Source organism: Colossoma macropomum, unplaced genomic scaffold (assembly GCF_904425465.1).
Source record: "Colossoma macropomum unplaced genomic scaffold, Colossoma_macropomum, whole genome shotgun sequence".
In the NCBI taxonomy this organism is placed as follows: domain Eukaryota; kingdom Metazoa; phylum Chordata; class Actinopteri; order Characiformes; family Serrasalmidae; genus Colossoma; species Colossoma macropomum.
In genome coordinates, this window is record NW_023494793.1 from 29,920,270 (window position 1) to 29,939,793 (window position 19,524).

The window sequence follows — 19,524 nt, forward strand, 5'->3', positions numbered from 1 at the left end:
ATATATATATATATATATATATATATATATATATATATATATTATTTAAAAAAAGATTTTATGAAAGTTAGGTTTTCCATAATATGGGTCTTTAACATGGCAGTAAGCCTCCCCTAGTGAAGTGTACTGTTACATGCTGCATAGGCAGGAATCTCAATAGGCCTGCAGTATTGGGTTACATTGGGACCAGCTAATATAGAACAGCCATCAGGTAGAAGTTAGGAAGAAGGTGGCACTATATATATACATAATGGTCAGCAAGATGTCACTTGAAGTAAGTTAACACATTCTACAGGAAACAAAAATGGCAGTGTTCTACAAATTTTAGTAATTGTGCATTAAAATGTGAAGAAATGTGTTCTGTGTAGAGGAAGCATAACTTGTTTACACTTAGAAAATCTACAAAACATGTAATTTAACTGGGGTGCCCAAACTTTTGCATATGACTGTATATGTATATAGTGTGATGTTCAGGAGAAACTTGGCAGGGCCCAGCTTCCCGAGGATCATTTAACTGATACAAAGAGTGTTCAGTGTGATGCTCACTATACCATGTAAGAGTCATCTTTGTGCTAGATCAGGCGTGCACAACTCTGGTCCTGGAGGGCCGGTGTCTAGCACAGTTTGGTGATTTACATGCTCAAACACCTGATTACACTCATCTGTTAATTGCCAGGTTTAGTGGGTGTGCTTACCAAACTGTGCTGGACATCGGCCCTCCAGGACCAGAGTTGGCACCCCCTTGCTAGACACTTGTGGGAAACACAGCCCAGCTCAGTTCACAGTGGTGCTGATAGGACCCTATCTGAAGCAGTTAATGCTCCTAAAGTGCTCCCTCAGGGAAAGCTTTCACAGGAAATGTGTTGTGGATACGTTACCTGATGCCTATGACATGTTTTACAGTAGCTTTATGATGCATTTTTGTTTTGAAACATTTTTAAATACATACAGACAAGGCAAAATAGTACCCAAAGAAAATTTTTTTTTCAGATTTAATGCTATTTTACCACTATTAACACAACATATACCATTTCAGGAGTTGTTAATTGTATAGCAAAAACAGAATGACAAAATCAGTAAGTTTGTCTAAAAACATTACACCATTACTTAAAGCTACTGAATGGGTCCTTAAAGTTGACTACAGCAAGAAAAGAAATTCCTATTAAAGTTAACTAAAGCGAGAGAAATCATGCTCTCTAAAATAACCCTTTTAATTTCACACAGACATACAGTATCTTAGTACTGGTTGTGTTTTGGTCCGTCTTCTGGGTTAAAATATGGTCACGTGTGCAGTTTTGCCTCCACTCCTCTTTAAAAGGCATTCATAAAAAGTGTGTTTCGAAAACCTGGGAAAAGAACTCAGATAGCATCTGTTATTTATAGTTTTCTTGAAGTACGATCATAAAAATGACAGCAGCGTTGTTCATCGTGACAAACTCGTCCACATAAACTATAACTTGTTTCCAGACTACGTCATGATCCAAACATTTCCAAACAGCTGATGGCTGCTCGGAATTCTGGGAACCGTAGTTTATGGTCGCTGCCTGCCTTCGCTGAGACACATTAAAGAGAAAAGGCGAAAACTACATTACCCATAAACGTTCATGAGAGGTGGAGCGTGCCGGGTCTGAGAGCGGCTATCGAGGAGAAGATGGTGGAATCTGCAGTTACAACGTGCACGATACTCCGTCCCAAACATTTCGAAAAATATCTACCATCTCAACCTGGCATTAGATATCGGTTACCCGGAGACAAACACAGATAATACACCCTAAAGAGAAGCACTCAGTCCGGCGCTGTTTGTTGTCGGGGGGCGAACACGGAGATTAATGGTGCCACAACGTGGAGCTGAAGTGAAGACCAAGTTGCAAGATTAACCTGATTTAGTTTGCGAGTTGTCCACCATTTCACACATTTAGGGACGGATTTCTCGGGTGTGAAGGTTTAAAGTCCGTTGACTGTTGGTCGACACTTGTTTTTGTTCAATCTTTGAGGCTCGCGGTTTGTGTTGGCGCCATAAAAGGGGCTCCTGCTGGGTTTGCCGGCCAGCTAGCCTTAGCTTCTTCGGGATCAACCGACTGACAACATGCCACGGAGCAAAAAGGGGAAACGTGGTGGCAGTTCAGGCAAGGGTAAGTTTACCTGCTGGAAGCGTTAGACTGCCAGTGTACAGTCAAACCTGTCTTCACAGTGACACTAGCTAAGAAATGAATGACGTTCGATGGTTTTTAATAAGAAAATGTACATTTTGGGGAAACTACAAGCGCTGTTTACGTTGTTGAATCCATTGCAACGGCTGTCAGCTAATTACTTGAGCACTTAACGTTATACAGCTGCTAAAGGGGTTACATTTCACGGTGGTACTAAAATAATATTCATTACATCTGTTTCTTTCCCGTTCACGTTTAAGTTTAAAGAGACGAGATAACTTGTAACAGCTGTCAGTGCGCTATGCAGGGTAAAACACATGCTATTCAAAATATTTTTAGAAGCCCCAAACTGAAATACAACCCAGGCCTTGGTCAGGTGACTTGGTAATGTTAGAAATCGTTAGAAAAAAAAGAAATTGTGGTTAATTTTTATTGCAGGCCTACGTGTTAACTTTACTGGAGTCTGATAATGGGACTGTATGCTCGAGAATTAAGGTTTTTGATTTAGGATTTAAGGATTTAATTTATTGTAAGTTATACATTAGAATTTGTACTTGCATTGTATCTCGGATATGTAAAATAAAAAAAAAACTCACAAGCGCACACAATGCTATAAATCAATAAATAATTCTCGTTTATGTATAAAAATCTTACTCTGTTGTAACTGTTTTGAAGTGTATTTGCAGATGTCTCAATCTTTAAATAGTGCTTGCTTCAACTCTTTTTGTCTGCTTATGGTTTTTCATTTCTGAGAATGTCGCTGATAATAAATTTATGATTGCAAAAAACTTATAAATGTAAAACTCTACGTGGCCAGGTGGGACAAAGCTGGCTTTAAAGTTGTTGAAGCCAGGACCAAAGACTGTATTTATGCAGTAAATGCTGACACAGAACAAGGACAAATATTGGCCAATGGATGTCAGTGAACTGATATATCCTTTGAGCTCCAGTCAGACTTACTTATTTTCATTTAAAGGTGCCATAGAATGCATTTATTCAGTATTTTAAATTGTTCTCTGTTGTCTGCATAGGAAGTATGTGACACTGGTCGGGATGAAAAATGCACCAGTGTAGTTTTACATGCCCATTTCCAAACCTGTGATTTGGCCCTAGAAGGAAATAAGCTGTTTTCCCTTTTTTGGTCAGCTTATGAATAATTCGATGAGCTCCGCTGGTGGCTCACACAGAAGCAACATGTCGAAATAGAAACAGGCAGGAAAATAAAATGAACCTCAGTGTAAATGAGCTAGGTCGTCATACTATTTAGTTGGCTATGCTAGTTACTTGGAGCTTGCTAGTAACTAAAATTACCTAAACTAGCTACTGGCTTGTTAGTTGTTAGTCCACTTCGAAATTTTAATTTAAGATTATCTGGCTTCACTTGCAGTATGGCTAGATAATTATAGGTTGCGTTTGGGGTCGTGATGCTAATAAAGTTGCAGCTGCACCTCTCTTCAGTGTCAAATGCCGAGCAAAGCCTTCTCGAAATTGTCCAATTTTTGAGAAATTGTCCGGAGTGAAATGTGCAGAGTGAACTAACAACTTTGAATTAAAATTATCTGGGATCCTGTTAAAGATGTGGGAGCTGAATTTGGCTTCCAGTTCACCAGATTGTTTTGCGAATTTTCTGTTCCATCTTAAATGGTGCCACTGTGACATTCTGTCACCTGTACAAGCTGTAGCATTTAAGGTGGATTGGAACATTCGTTTAAGAAGCTGGTGAATAGGAAACCAAATTCAGTTTCGTTTAAAAATGAACATCACCCAACATTGACCGTTTAGTTCCTTGGGAAGAATATGAAAAGTGCCGACATCCCCTCACAACCTGGAACGCTGTATTTCTGCTCATAGTTTGCAATTTTCATTGCTGATGCGCCATTGTCCTTTTTTTTTTGTTCTTCATGATACCTGTTGGGCTAAAATGTGGGCTGGTGTATGTAAATTTTGGGGACATAAATATTAATGAATGAAGACTTATGTACCAGTTTAGGTTTTTGGAACTGACCTGTTTTACCGTGCTGTTTTGCAAATACGGGATTTGTATTTGAAGGAGGAGACAACAGTGTTTGAGGTTAACGGTATGTCTGTTCCATATGCCAAACTTTTATTCCACAATGCCAATGTAAATACAGTTTTCCATTCTATGGCACCTTTAAGAGTCACTATTGGTTTACTGTGACATCAGTAGTGCCTGTTACATGCACAGTTATCACGCCCCTCTTGGTGCTGTGCAGGACTTATACAACCGCTGGCTCCAATTTGACAAGCAGCCACGTGGCTTTTCCTGCAAATTGCAAGCTCCTCTTACTGTGTTTCTGACTGGATTGCATTCTTGATTCTTGTTCAATTCTGGAATTTCTAAAGAATGTGTAAAGAGAATAAAACACGCTTTTTTGTCTGTCTAGAGGTGCCAGGAATATAGAATAGATTATAATAGATTGTATATATTAATTCATATAGAATACTATTTGTTCCTAAACCACATTAAGCCTTCTGTATGGTTCTTTCAGCTGTGCTCTTCTGTTAAGTCCTTTTCAGCTTAGGAGCTGCCTTATTTAATTTGAGAAAACACAATTTCATAATTACACAACATAGCCTCTCTCTATTCTTTCAGCATAGAAATCAGTAAAATTTGCTGTTATTCTAATCTGGGGACTGTTGTATGACTTGTAAGTAAATGCTAACGATCACAGTAATGGGTGTCTGTTCTGTGACAGTTGGAGGCGTTTGGTAACTGATCATGGGTTGTCGGATTATTAAGGCACAAAAATGTCATCGCTAGGTTTTACCATGGAAGACCCTCCTGTCCTGGGGCTTTCAGTCATGTGACTATTTTCTTTTCTCTGATTGCCTTATAATAGGCTCGCTTCGACAAGAAGTGCTTCAGTTGCAGCTGTCAGCCAAGACTGCACTGTCACGTCCAGGTAGCGTGACCTCCAATGTATGGATTTCATCATGACTTAGTGCTTTCATTCACACCTTCTCTGCCAAAGTGCACATTAATGCATTTTAACCTAAACCAGCCATCTATCCGCTCGTATTCCTCTTCCTCATGCTCGTCTGTGAATATTTACTGTTGCCTGGCTGCCTAATCTGGCTTAAGATGGCTTCTCATCATCACACAGTGTCTGCTGGAAATATTTAATTTGTGCCCAAACCAAATGAATACAGATTCCCCCCAGACTTCTCTTAAAGATGTATTATTGTATTGATGCAGATCAGATGTATGAATGTGAACGTTATTGCAGAACCATGCAGTACTGCCTTTGTCTTATGAGAGAAACTTCAGAGTGCTGCTGTAGGCACTGGATGAGTGATCAGTAGATGGCAGCTGCATCGTCTAGACTGTTCTGCCTGATCCAGGCTGTTATATCAGATCTAATAAAGGAGAAATATTTGTTACAGCATTGAATGTTTTTACTTTGGGCTCCTGTCCTGGATCATTAGTAGGGGGAGTATCTCTGACCTCCCAAAGATTTGATTATGATTTAGGGCATGGAATATCAGATTTCTCCAGTGTTTGAGTCGACTCCTTTGCTATAATTAAAATTTTTTTTTTAAATGCACTGAACACAGGAAAGTGACAGGAGGGACTGTTTACAGTTGTGAAATATATAAATGTAATATATAGATTGCAGGTAGTATAGTATAGTGGGTAACACCACTGTAGACCTAGGGGCTTGATTCCCTGCCCAGGCATGAACACTATGCTATACCAATAAGAGTCCTTTGGCAAGACTCATAATATTACATTTGTAACATGATTAAGAAATGCAAGTCACTCTAGATAAGCGCATCTGCCAAAGGCCATAAATGTAAATGTAAATATAGACAATTAAAACTCTTTCTTAGTTTCAAAATAGCCTAAAAATGTATCAAAAAGTCTGTGCATTTTTTTAGATATTATTCTGATTAATTATAGTACTATAACATTGTAAAGTCTGTGCAGCTGAATTGTTGCCTTCAAATCAATGCATTTTTAAACCCCTAGTCATTAGTTGCCAAATCTTAATGTGGAGAGCTTTCTTACAGGGCTGATTTCCAAGACAGGCGTTAAGTCTAGCCATGAACTATATTTTTCTCCATTCAGAATGATTGGAGTCCAGAACTAGGCTTAATCCCTGTCTGGGAAATCGACCAATCAAGTTTAGATTCAAGTCCATTCTTTCACGTTTAATCCAGCTAATCAGTGTCTTTACAGAAAGACTTCGATTAGCTGTATCAGGTGTGCTGGATGAGATACATGATGACATATTTCCTGGATTAACTCTGTGCATGGTCCACACCGTGTAAACATTGTGTCTAATTCTAATGACATCACTGCCCAACTGTTCCAGTCTTAACCCTGTCATGCCATTCACTGTACACTAACCCCACTGGAGCTTCCCAGCTCATCCCTGCTGAACCTCAGAATGTGAGCTTGTAATGAGCTTCAGCCTTCAAAGCTTGATGGATGTGGTTTTGGACCTTTGAATGTTTTTTTATTATCACAAAATGAATGTCTACCAGAATAGTTAGTAAATAAATTTAATTTTCTGAGCCTTTAGTTAGTCTTCTGTCCTCATATCAGACTGAAGTAGTGTCCCAGTGAGTTTGGACCCTTTGTAACCATGGAAACTGTTCTAGAGGTTTAAGACTGATCACAATCTATATCAGATAAACGCTTGATGAAAAGCTTTCTCAGCTGTGCTGCTCATGCTCACAGTTTCATTATGCTGCTGTTTCATGTTTATCTCTTCTGTTGTGAGTAGAAAGGCCTCCTGTGGTGAACAGTTTGTCCATTGTGTGTGTGGTGCTTCAAATAGGGGAGGCAAGGTTGAACTTTGCCCCAAATCGGAGCCCTGTGCCTGGTCAGAGAAAGAGGTTAAGAATGCTCAAGGGTGAAGAGGGGTCCAACAGCGTGTGTGTGCACTTGTAATTGTGTAATGTGTTCAGTACGGTATCGAAAAATCGATAAAGGGAAAGTTGAAAACAGTATACCGAAATGTAAACCATCACACAGTCTCTCGATCGCTGCCTTTAGTGGTAACCACAAAACATGAAACAGTAACATAAAGTTAAACTGATTTTGTAGCTACAGCAATGAAAGATAAGGCTTTTTTGTTTAAGCTTTTATTTTCTGGCAGAGATCAAACTTTGAATCTGTGTGAGAGCAGATTACAGTGGTGAAGCATTTGTTTAATTAAAAACATGAATGAAAATGGTTTTGGCTCAGATAATGGCAGGTTATATAATGCCAGCTAGCTCATTTGCTGATAATCTCTCAGGCACAAATAAAGAGAGTTTGGTTTGTATTTGAGAGCTGTAGTAAGCCAAGTTAGACTCTCTAATTTCGATTGCTTTGACAGATCACTTGATATCAGTGTTACCGCCCAACTCAAAAGAAACATAAAAGTACAAAAATCTTTATCGAAATGACCATTAGTGTTCTTTATTTGACAGTCATTAGTACATTTGCAGGACCCTGTAGCTAAAAGCATAAACACATGGTACCTTTTATGCTTAGTGTCAGGCTTAACATAGATTTTCACAATTTTACTGTTTTTGTGCTTTTATGATATGCTGATAATTTAATTTTGGCTGATTGAAAATGGAGGCATGCTATATAAGGTTTTATATGAGGCAGTTTGGATTTCTGTATTGCTTATTTATTATTGTGTGTATTTTTATAAGATCATGGTTTTGCATAAAACACAGGCTGCAATTAATTTTTTAAAAATAAAAATGATCTATTTACTGTTTACTAGTGTGTATATGTGTGTGTGTGTGTGTGTGTATATATTATATATATATATATCATGTATAGGTAGTACATGGTTAGAGCTATATAGGCCATTCTTGGGGTCTCACATGCAGCATTGGGATGAGCAAATTGTGTGGATGGTACTGTTTGTTTTTTGAAAGCTGCACAAAATATCATTTGGTATCACAGGAGTTTACAATATGCAAATTAGGCCCCTAAGCAATTGCACAATTGCAGTGGAGTTTTTATGAGTGTGCTGTGAGCATCATGACCAGTCACTGTACTTTGTAGGGATACACCGAAATGACCGCCGCTGAAATTTGTCAGCCCGAAATGGTGCTCACAGTTTGGGCAGAAAGAGAAAAATGACCTAAAATGTAGACGGGGGAAAAAACAAAGATTAAATTTGCCTACAACAAAATTTTGAAGACTTAACACAAATAATTTTAATGGTAATGAAAATGAGAAATGCTGATTAAAAACACCATTTATCCCCTTCGCTGTTCTGCGCTGAACAGCACAGACACGCTCAAAGAAAGGAAAGTCCCTGCTAGCCAATGTCATCTGTAGTCACAGTTTTTGAAATGAAGAAAAATTTCCGAATGACAATATAAGCCAAATAAAGTATAACAAAAAAGGAATTCATTGCCGCAGATGACCAGCTGTTCTGTTGTCAAGGATGTTTGATATAGTTGCTGTAGTCTACATACTGTAAGAATTCTATAGAGTTTATTTTTATGTAAATCATTTTATTTACAGTCAACTTTTTGGGGTTGTGGTTTTCAGCCGAGTGTGTCCTGAATTTCACTTTCAGCCATTTCAGTGCGTCACTAGTATTTTGTCAATATCAGACAGTTCTAATACAAAAGTTATTTACTGGCACACTGATGTGGTTTTGTAATTATAAGCAAAATTCAGCAAATGAGTTGATCTAGTTTTGTCATTATAAGCTAAACTGAGTGCTGTATGGTTGATAAAGCAGTGGTTAGAAGAAAGATTGTCTAGGTGACATTTTGTTGCGTGTGAGAGAGCGGCGATGGCAGTGAATGGAGTTTGTCAGACAGAGGGCTTGTATGAATGTTACTGCTTGTTCAGAACTTTCTAATGTGTTCAGGATTAAGGTGAGGGGGTCATCGTGTGTGTGCTGAGCTATTGTGTCAGGGGTTAGCTGGTTCATACGAGTTTGTGACCTTAAAGAGAAATGTGAAATATAAACCTGTGATGCTGATTGTTTCTCTATCTCTGTATATCAGTTGTTACTGTAGACGAGTGGATTGTTCACATCTATTGATCGCATTATGTCAGTGACATTTAGTGTTTCGACTGAATGACAGTTGTACAGTGAACTCACAGAACTGCTAAGTAGAGGGTAACAGGTACATTATGCCAGCAGCTTAACTGCACATTGGCAGTGCATGTGATTGTGGCATATAGGGGCATGTATGTATAGCATGGGGACAGAATAGCCTGTGTTCTGTTTACAGTGAGGTACTGATGTGTTTTCTCATGTAGGGTTGTCACGATTATTCAGGGAATAACTGAAAAATACTTTTTCAATGAATCTGCAGTATGTATTTTGATGAGGCATGTTTTACATTTTCTCCTGGCCTCTGTTACACTAAGAAACAGAAACATGCATCCAAAAACATTCAAATCATGTGTGAAATGTTAAGCACTGATTAAGTTTTGTTAGACCTATATTAAATTGAAAATGATCCAAAACATATGAGATGTTATTTTATAAAATACATTTATTTATTTTGTAAATAAACGCTTTGATGAACCGATTTGATACCTGCAAAAACATTAGGACAGGAGCATGTTTACCACTGTTACATCACCTTTCCTTTCAAGAATACTTCATCAGTCATTTGGAAACTGAAGACACTGATTGATCCTTTTTTGAAAGTGGAATTCTTTCGCCATTTTCCATTACACAAGACTTTAGGGCCTTTATTGTTGTATTTCGTGCCTCATAATGTGCCATATTTTCAATAAGAGACAGGTCTGAATCTGAACTGCAGTTAGGCCAGTCTAGCACCCACACTCTCTGATTGCATTCTGTATTTATACTACATTTATTCTTCTTTGGCTTAGACACAACATCCATTATTTCTATTTCTTATTTATCATTGACAGTATACGATTACATCAGCCTAGTGCCCAGGTCCCAGTGCCTAGTACGGTCTTAACTTGCATTTATGTTTGCAGCAACATTGTTTATTGACAACGGTTTGTGAAAGTATTCCAGAGCCCTGTGTGTACAGACTGATTTTCAATGCAGTGCTGTCTTAGGAATTAAAGGTCACAGGCATTCATTTGTAGTTTTGGCCTTGACTTTTATCTCAGAGATTACTGAGGATTCCCTGAAGCTTTTATTATTATGCACTGTAGAGGGTGAAATACCTAAAATCCTTGCAGTTGTTCATTGAGGAACATTGTTCTTAAACTGTTGGATTATTTTCTGACACTTTTTTGGCACAGTGGCGAGCCGCAAACCGTCCTTGTTTATGATGAACTAAACCTTTCCTGGATATCCTTTTATACTCAAGCATAATTGTTTCACTCGTTTAAGACGTGTTTTGAACATTTCACAGTGTTTCTAGTTTTAAATTGCTCTGCCCCGACTTTGTTTTCGACTGAGTTGCAGGCATCAGGTTCAGAATAAGCGTATATTTACAAAAAACATTGAAGTTGATACGGTAAAACTTTACATATCTTGTCTACTGGTTTTGTTTAAATATAGATCAAAGTGGATTTACAAGTTGTTTTTTATTTGCGTATTACGTATTACTTTCCCAACCTTTTTAGAATTGAAATTTGAATCTTTGAAACCTGTGATTTGTTATTGTTAGGTCCGTTTTTTTTTATTGTCCCTTTTTAGAAGCTCTGTTCCTTGAGTAATGTGGCAACATAATTTGGATTAACTCAATTAGTAATAATGACAACCCTACTCTCATGTCATTTCATGTCATCTCTTCATGTCATTTGTGCTTTTCCACTTTTCCCCTTATTAACCCCCTTTTTATCTTGGCGTAATCTGAATTTTGTTCTCTTCTTTCTCAGGAAAGAATGGAGGGAGAGGCGAATCTGGAGCCAGTGATGATGATCTGGCATCCGATGTACTCAGTCACTACAGCAGTGCCAGTGAGAGTGCCTCAGTGCTGGATGAGGGAACAGGTGCTCAGACACAAATACACCCGCAGTAGTACCGTTTAGTGTTGATTTTTCTACACCAGCACCTGATTCATAACACACTCAAGCCAATCGATTGAATTAGTTGTGTAGGAGTTGAGAAAGAACTGAACTGTGCAGTACTAATTAGTAATAGTAGTGATAAGTGCTCTAATCCTGTGCCCTGCTGAACAGGTGAGGTAGTGGATGAACAGACTGCTCAGGAGGAAACAGAAGACAAACTGAAGCAATGTATTGACAACCTGATGGATAAGAGGTGACACATACTCACTAAGCCACTATGAGTGCTTTAAAAAAAAAAAAAAGAAAACCACACGTGTTGAGACAAGTTTTATTAGCATCCATGCAGCTGTTAATCCTCAGTAAAGTACACTGTCTCTGTCATTAGTGCTAAGGTGCGTCTGGCGGCATTGGAGAGTTTGCGCTCTGCCTTCTCGTCCAGAGTTCTGTATGACTTCCTGCTGGAGAGGCGCCTCACCATCAGCGACTGCCTGGAGCGGAGCTTGAAGAAAGGTGGGGACTAGAAACGAGTTGCTAAGCTACCAGTTAATTCTGCAATAAAATCACTTCATTCTTGTTGTATGCATAATGTGACATTCTGGACTGATGTCTTTTTTGGCATATTTCTTCTTAGTGACCCTTTTATAGTGTATTTAACATTGGTTTGGTCACTTGATTGACCTATCTCATGATTTGGCTGTTATAATTGTATGCACTAGTGTTTTACATATTACGTTTTGTTGGTTTTCTAAGCAAAAACAAGTTACACATTCTCTACAGAGAACAAACTTAATAACATTTACAGCACATTTTAGTGTATAACTCATTTACAGTTTATTTGCTGAAATTGCCATATTGGAAAATAATATTAAAAAATATGCTGTAACATTTGCACAGGCACGTAACGTTTTTTCACAGTATGATAAATTCAGCTAATAATTTGTAATGTGCATTTAAAATATGTAGAAGTGTGTTCTCTTTAGAGGATGTGTTAACTTTAACAAAACTTTTGCAGATGACAGCACTTTAATATTCTGCAGCAGGCGTGTGATGTACACTCTGAAGCAATGTCTTTTGGTCTTTTTGTGGAGTGCTTTTATATGACATGACCATTTTATAGTGTCATAAATACATGTTTTTTGATATTGCTCTAAAGTACATGCATTGACCTGCTCCTTTCTCCTAGTTTTGAATGTGCTTTTTCTGTTAGTGCTGTTTTAACCAGAAGCATTACGGCATAACGTTATAATGCCTATTTATGACAGTGCCGTAAGTTCTACGCCAAAAACACAAGACAAGTTGGACCTGGATAAAATATGCCTAGATGGCTTTGGATTGAGATTGAGATATCCCTTCATTTAAAGGTGCAATATACAGTTCTGGAGAACGATTGTTGTTTGAATAGAAAAAGAAATACACCCCTCCCTTCAGAAGCTCTGCCCCCCTTAAATTCTTGGCATTGCCAAGGGGAACAACACTTGGCTGGCAAACTGTTTTTTAAGATCTTTGTGGCCATAAAGCACTTCACAAACATTGTATAGACAAATACCATGATATAACTTTAGCGCAAACAGGGACCTAGCAAGTAATGTAACTAACGTTAGCTAGATTGTGAGTTAGTGAACTGTTGCTATGGTTGCTGCTGTGAAGCTCACCAGTTGCCATCACAAACATTTGCAAAAAGGACAAAACTATACTGGCCTATTGGTTCAGTGAAACAGCAAAAATAAGTTAATGTTGCCCACCTGGCAAGCACAAACAACCTCATCATACATTTTCATGCCTGTCTGCTCTTTTTCGCCAGCTTCTTGTTTGAATTTTTCCATTCTACCTTAAATGATGCAGCAGTTAGGCTACCTTCAGGTGCCTCGTCTTCTTGTTCAAATTTTCCCGTTCCACCTTAATTTACACCAGATTTTTTTCTTAGCAGGCACACAGAACAGAGAGCTACCAGATAGTGAGGAGATATTTGCTGAACTTAAGTGTATTGAATTGAAATTGTATGCTTTGCCTTTAAGTATTTTTTCATTTCTTTGGTTTCTCTGCAGGTGGAGGGGAGGAGCAGGCTGCAGCGGCTACACTTTTTGCTCTCCTGTGTGTACAGCTAGGAGGTGGAGTTGAGGGGGAGGAGGGCTTTAAGATGCTCCGCCCCATTCTCAGCTCTATACTGATTGACAGCTGTGCCAGCCTGTCAGCTCGTCAGCGTGTGAGTAGCGTCCCAAAACTTTAAACTGGTGACCTTTTGGCAAATCATTTTTTATGATATTTTTTTACACTATATTCCCCCCTAACCCTAAATATACTCAACTTACCATGATGACATATATTATTACCATGTATCATGACAATAAGCAAATTTGAATAATCAGTAAAGCAGGGCAGAACAGTCCATAAATATTATTTTTGTACTTTTTAAAACTGAGTATATTACAGCAATTTTCAGTATAAATGTTCATGCATCATAAATCATAAATTCAACTTCTTAATTTCATAGTTGGTAACGATAATTATCAATAAATCGATAAATGGTCCCGACCATGTTGCTTAATCTGTAGAAATGAAGAAAAGTGTTACATAGCTAAAAATAATAATTCATAGCCATCCTGAAGCTGTGGTTGTAGCTGCCAGTGCAAACTAAAGAATCGTGTCTTGGCCTTTTAAGTATGTTTGGAGTAAGAGGAAAACTGTGTACGTTTGATGTTTTTGTTAAACTGTTATGTGAAGTATCCTTTCTCATACGTTTATTTAATGCTTTAAATTCTTAACTAAAACAAAGAAAAACTGTCTGGGCTCTGATTTACGCAGACATATTTTTTTTGTTGCCTTTTCTCCTACTCTAGTGTGCCCGTGCGTTGGGCTTGTGCTGCTATGTATCTGCGTCAGACGATATTGACGTAAGTATTAATCTCAGCACAGGCTCATCTCTTGTAGAGAGATTATGTAGTAGTTGTAAAAGACACTTCTGTGAAAATAAAAATAATAAAAACAACTCTTCTCTTCCCTTCTCATCTCTCAGGACTTGTTGAAGTGCATGGGGCATTTGGAGAGTGTGTTTGTGGGTGCATATCCACTGGGTGATGGTAGCTTACCCTCTGTTAAAGCTGGCACTCCTGCACTCCACAGCGCCGCCCTACAGGCCTGGGCTCTGCTCTGCACCTTGTGCCCAGCATCTCGCATCGAAAGCATGGTCAACTAGTGAGTTTCACAAAGAAATCCACATGGCAACAATTTAAACACATACCATACAGACACAACAGGGCTTTCAGCCCTACCACCTTCAAAATGAAGCCAAACAAATCTCTCTTTCTCTGTCTGTCTCTCTCTCTCACTATCCGTCACTGTTCCCCTCTCTCTCTCTCTCTCCCTCCTTTCCTCCCTCCCTCCTTACCTCCCTCCCTCCTTCCCTTCCTCCCTCCCTCCAGTCATTTGCCACGGCTGCAGGCCTGTTTAGATAGCAGTGAGGTGAACTTCCGGATTGCTGTGGGAGAGACTATCGCTCTACTGTATGAACTGGGACGAGACCTTGACCAGGTAAGCCTCACAGTGTCATCTTGGTCGGATTACATGTTGATTTTCTAAGTGAGTGTAAGTACATGTCCTATGAAGAATAGGGTTGGGTAGTATAACTGTATTCCACAGTTTTTAAAAAAAATTAATAGATATTTGATGACAGTATTTCAAAATTGACATTTCGAAAATCTATTTCATATCTGAAGTGCTTATTTGGCCCATTAAACGCCTCACCCCACCATAGTAATACCATCTACCATGGTAAAATTTGAAGACTGTTTGAAGATATTAAATATTATACTGCCCAGCCCCACTACAGGGAACATCATTGAGTGCATTTTAATACGCAGCAATTTACTGTTTATTTCAATTTAACACATTGCTTTGTGGCGCGCTCCAAGCTTACAGCACGTTTTATTTGTACTGTGTTTGCTTGTTTGTAGGAGTTTGAGTATGAGGATTGTGACGCGCTGTGTGAGAGTCTGAAGGGTTTAGCTACAGATGGCAATAAACATCGGGCCAAAAACGACCGCCGGAAACAGCGCTCCATTTTCCGTGAGGTCCTGCATTACATTGAGGTGAGACAAAACCCAAGACTTTGTGGCAGTTGACTTTCTCACAGCATGTGTGTTCTGCTGACAAGAAAAGCCATATACAGTACTGTAATTCCCTTTTTTCTCTCTCGTCTATGCAGAATGACGAGTTCTCTGAAGAGAAAATTCGTTTTGGGGTTGAGGTGATCTACATTGATGGCTGGATGCGTCGCCGGATTTATGATGCCTTTAAAGAAGTGCTTGAGTCTGGAGTCAGCCACCACCTACAGGTGAGGGGGACTGATTGCAACCCTTTTAAACTCAGATCTCTGTTTAAAAGGCCCATAATGCGTAGTGTGTACAATATATCAAAAGCACTGATGTATGAAACATCTTCAGGTCAGTATCAAGCCCTTTGTGAACTGAGTCAGGTGTATTGGAGATGCCAATGAATGAATGGGACTTGAGGGTTGATTTCAGTTCTTAAATGTCATAAATTGTTGGCCATTTTATTTAAAGATTATGTGATTGTGTGTCTCTCTTTCTTTCCTCTCATTGTAGTTTAACCCACTGCTGAGAGATATTTTTGGACTTGGAGCTCCTCTCATTCTGGACTCTTCTGTCAAAGCCGTCAAGATCTCCCGCACAGAGAGGGTAACCGTTCACCTTCACAAGTATCACTAAAATACATGACTGAGCCGGGGACCAAAATGGATCCTTACTCCCGCTTTAGTTTTGTGCTGAAAATGGTGAACTATTTTGTTCAGCGATAAAGATGACACATGAATTAGTAAACAAATTTGGACATTTTCTCATTATTAGCCTGCGTCAGTGTTCGCCAGTGACATGAACAAACCAACATGAGTTACTTGAGTGAAGCTGAAGTTGGCTTTTTATTTGTAGCCATAGACATTAGAAAATCATTTTGAAAAGTGCAGGAGACGTGGACCAGGAAAAAGTACAAAACTTTACTAGGCTGCACCTTTAATTCTTGGTCCATGACTGCAGTATAGTTAACCCTCCTGTTATTCTTCAATTGTTAACATATTTTATACTACACCAATTAAAACTTCCGGAAAGTTTTGGTGGAAATTCTGTTTTCCTTTCCCCGATGTTGTGTGAACTACAAGTGATTCTTGCACTACTACAGGTTTGGTCATGTTAAGTTAGAGCCCTAAAGCAGATGGAAGTTTTTTTTTTTTTAAGACTATAAAAGTGCATGTTATAGTGACCTTAATATCATCCAAAACAAATCTATCTAAAATGTTGAGATTTCTAATGATTTATACAGCTAAAACAGCCTGGGGTCAAACCGACCCCAAAGGACATTAATGCATTCAAAATGTGTACAGGACATTGAAAACACATAATCATGTTCACTTTATGTTTACCCAGTTGTCCCCATTAAACTAGGAAATTTAATACAAAGCAACAAAATTTGTCAATCATTTATTTAGAGATGTTAAAGGTTGAATGGGATCAAATGGTCCCCAAAAATAATAGGAGGGTTAAGTGTTTTTGATTAACAGCAGGCGGTAAATTAGAGATACACTAAAATGAAAACTGTTGGCCAAAACCGAAATTCAGCCACACCAGGCTGAAAATAGAAATAAACTGACAGATAAAAAGTTTGCATGAAATAAGCTTACTACAATTATTACAGTATACAGTCTACTGTATGTGCCATGAAATCCTTTGCCCTCGGCAACAGAGAACAGTTCATCATCAAAGGCGTTGAATTCTATTAATTTTTTGTTATACTTCGTCATTTGTCATTAGTGAATTTCAGAAACTGTGGAGTTTTCTTTCAGCTGTTGGTGTTTTGCTATGTTCTGCGAGCATGATGTGTATTCAGGTGATACAAAACCAGTAGAAAGTTCTTGGGCTTGTCTTCCCTCTTGATAATCAAGACAATGTCCCTGTGAGGAGTTCCTGAAACTGTGAAGAGTTCCACTCAGCTGACATTTTCTTTCAGCTGCTGCAAAGGAGAAAAACGCATTTTTAATCACTATTCCTTTTTAAAATTCTTTGTAATGTGATATAGTTGTTTCATTTTTTTCAGAATTTTTTGATGGCCTAAATTTTAATGCATCCCTACAGTAAACATGTTAGTGTTTGTTTTTAATGGTGCAGAACTACTGTTTTTTACAGTATTTTGCCACAGAGTCTGTTAAGTTTTATTTCCAGTGGCCACTGTAATTTTAGCTTATGTTTCTTTATCTGTTGCTTAGCAACGAAACGTGCATTGCTTGTAGGTATACATTTAGCTGATTTGGTGATCTATGGTGTTCACTATAAATTCCGAGTGCACTTTGGGAATAGTGTAGTGCCCTTAAAATGGAATTACATTTTATGAATCGGACACTAAGAGAAAAGTCATTTTGATCGTAGCCGTAGAGTATTTCAGAGCATTCATCACGTCAAGAGCTGAAAAAAAACTTTTTTCAGAATATTGGTTGTTGTTTCATTGTAGATATTTGGTGATTTGTGTTTTTCACCTTTCGTTGCAGCATCTTTTCAATTCTGCTGCCTTCAAAGCTCGGACGAAACTACGGAACAAAGTGAGGGACAAACGAGCGGACGTGATGTGATGAAGCTTTGGAATGATGACGCTGGAGAGGATGAAGAGATGCAGAGAGAGGAACACTACACCCCTCCTATCAGCTCACTTGAAATGACAAAACAGCGACTGCCAAACCAGGGACATGACAATGCAAAGTGTGTGTGTGTGTGTGTGTGTGTGCGCGCATCAGGACGAGTGAGTGTGTGTATGGTGTGTATGGTGTGTATGGTGTGTCTCAGTTTTATTTAACATTACTGAATGAAATAACAGAAAGCCTAAAATGACACATGCAATAGGCAGCATTTTCCCTTAAAATTTAATAAGGAAAAAAAAGAAAAAGATAAAGTACTGTTACTATGATGTTGATGTTGATGTGCAGTGATGGTTCTTGGCGGCCTCCATGAATTTGCCTTGTGGCCAGTTGGAGTCTTGTAACTTCAGCTGACAAGCAAACAGGAAAATGCTACATATTGCTAGTTTAAACAAACAACTTAATATTGTACCTTTGTAATGACCTCTCGTATGGCTGTATTCAGCTTTTCTGTTAAAATGTATTTTACTTTCTAATTTATTGAGAGTTTTGGGAAAACAGAAGAGCCTTTTTAACATTTAAAACATATGAGCTGTATACAAATCTACAGAGTGGGAAACGGCCAAGGAAACCCTTTCTAGTTTTCTATGTATGTTTTATACACAGACTGGCCGTGCATCTCCAATCTAATCGTGAACATTTATAGGATAACGATCATATTAAAGTCTCCTCTCACTGCCAGCAAATCATTTCTTTCTTTCGTCCAGATGCTGACATCTGGCTTTGTGTGATTTGACTGGACCAGCCTGAATGGATGTTTTAAAATCCTTTGTTAAATTATACACATTTGTCAAACCAGTTGTGTGCTGGCGGAGAGTCTCAGATGCTCTGTTCAGTAGTACTAAGTTTTTAAAGGGATATTTCAGCCTTTTTCAGTCTAATTTTTATCTTCCACATCTGTATCATATGGTCAGTTACCACAGACGTTTGGATGCATCCCTGAACAGACACAGAAATCCTACAACAGAAAACCCCTCGACTCAAAACTCATTTATAATAGAAGCCAATGGGCATTTGCTTCAGCATCTGAGTATATTTTGAGTCAACTGGTTTTTATTCTTTTCCTATGTACAGGGAAATACATCTAAATTGTTGTCTGTGATAATCGACCCGTATGATATGGATGCAGCAGATGGAGTATTCCTTTAAAACACATTGGGCCCTGTTCCTCATTGAGGAACGTTCCTTTCTTTTATTAGAGCTGATCTGCTAACGGTCTGGTTAGGAGAGAGAGCCATTTGCATGGTGCAGCTGCTATATACCCCTTTTCTGTCAAGGAAAGTTTTGAAATCAGAACAGAAAGCCCAGATATGCATTTTCTCAAAAATAAAGGGACAAATAGTTTTACAATTAACCTTTTTACTATTTTCCTAAGATAGATAGAGAGTAGGTAATTAAATGAATAATTACATTAAGGCCAAAATGTTGAATTGTCCTTCAAGTGTATGAGACATAAATGCTTCTGCACCCAAAGGGTAAACCTAATGCAATGAATTATGGCTAATAAAATGTTGAAAATGTGAGATGTTTGTTTCTTCACTTTGTGCAGACACTACAAGAAAAGTACACATTATGCCAAGAAAGTGATTTTTAATAAGTAGCAATTTAGTGGTTCAGTTACATAATAAATGATTTTCACGGTTTGTAATTACAGAATTTATGAAAAAATGTACTACCGTTTTTACCATTAATCACTCTTGAGAACGTCTGTGTTGCACATCTTTCCTTGTTTTTCTTGT

The 19,524-nt window shown here is 38.3% G+C and overlaps 1 protein-coding gene across 2 annotated transcripts; it reads left to right on the forward strand.

Annotated features, from left to right (window-relative positions):
* Positions 1 to 1,618: 1,618 nt before the first annotated feature.
* ifrd2 (interferon-related developmental regulator 2) lies at positions 1,619 to 19,308 on the forward strand. Of its 2 annotated transcripts, XM_036579127.1 has the most exons (13): positions 1,619 to 2,132; positions 5,012 to 5,074; positions 10,960 to 11,073; positions 11,263 to 11,344; positions 11,477 to 11,601; positions 13,137 to 13,294; positions 13,929 to 13,982; positions 14,105 to 14,283; positions 14,511 to 14,619; positions 15,042 to 15,176; positions 15,293 to 15,421; positions 15,693 to 15,785; positions 17,642 to 19,308. In XM_036579127.1, the coding sequence occupies exons 1-13, from the start codon at positions 2,087 to 2,089 to the stop codon at positions 17,720 to 17,722; spliced, it is 1,368 nt and encodes a 455-aa protein (XP_036435020.1). In that variant the 5' UTR covers positions 1,619 to 2,086; the 3' UTR covers positions 17,723 to 19,308. The 2 variants fall into 2 exon arrangements, with proteins under 2 accessions (XP_036435020.1, XP_036435021.1); XM_036579128.1 differs by lacking the exon at positions 5,012 to 5,074.
* The last annotated feature ends 216 nt before the right edge of the window (positions 19,309 to 19,524 follow it).

Coding starts and splice junctions, on each gene's coding strand:
- ifrd2 (XM_036579127.1), top strand. CDS start 2,087: ATGCCACGGAGCAAAAAGGGGAAACGTGGTGGCAGTTCAGGCAAGG. Junction 13,295..13,928: donor GCCTGTCAGCTCGTCAGCGT/GTGAGTAGCGTC, acceptor CTCCTACTCTAG/TGTGCCCGTGCGTTGGGCTT. Junction 14,620..15,041: donor TGGGACGAGACCTTGACCAG/GTAAGCCTCACA, acceptor GCTTGTTTGTAG/GAGTTTGAGTATGAGGATTG.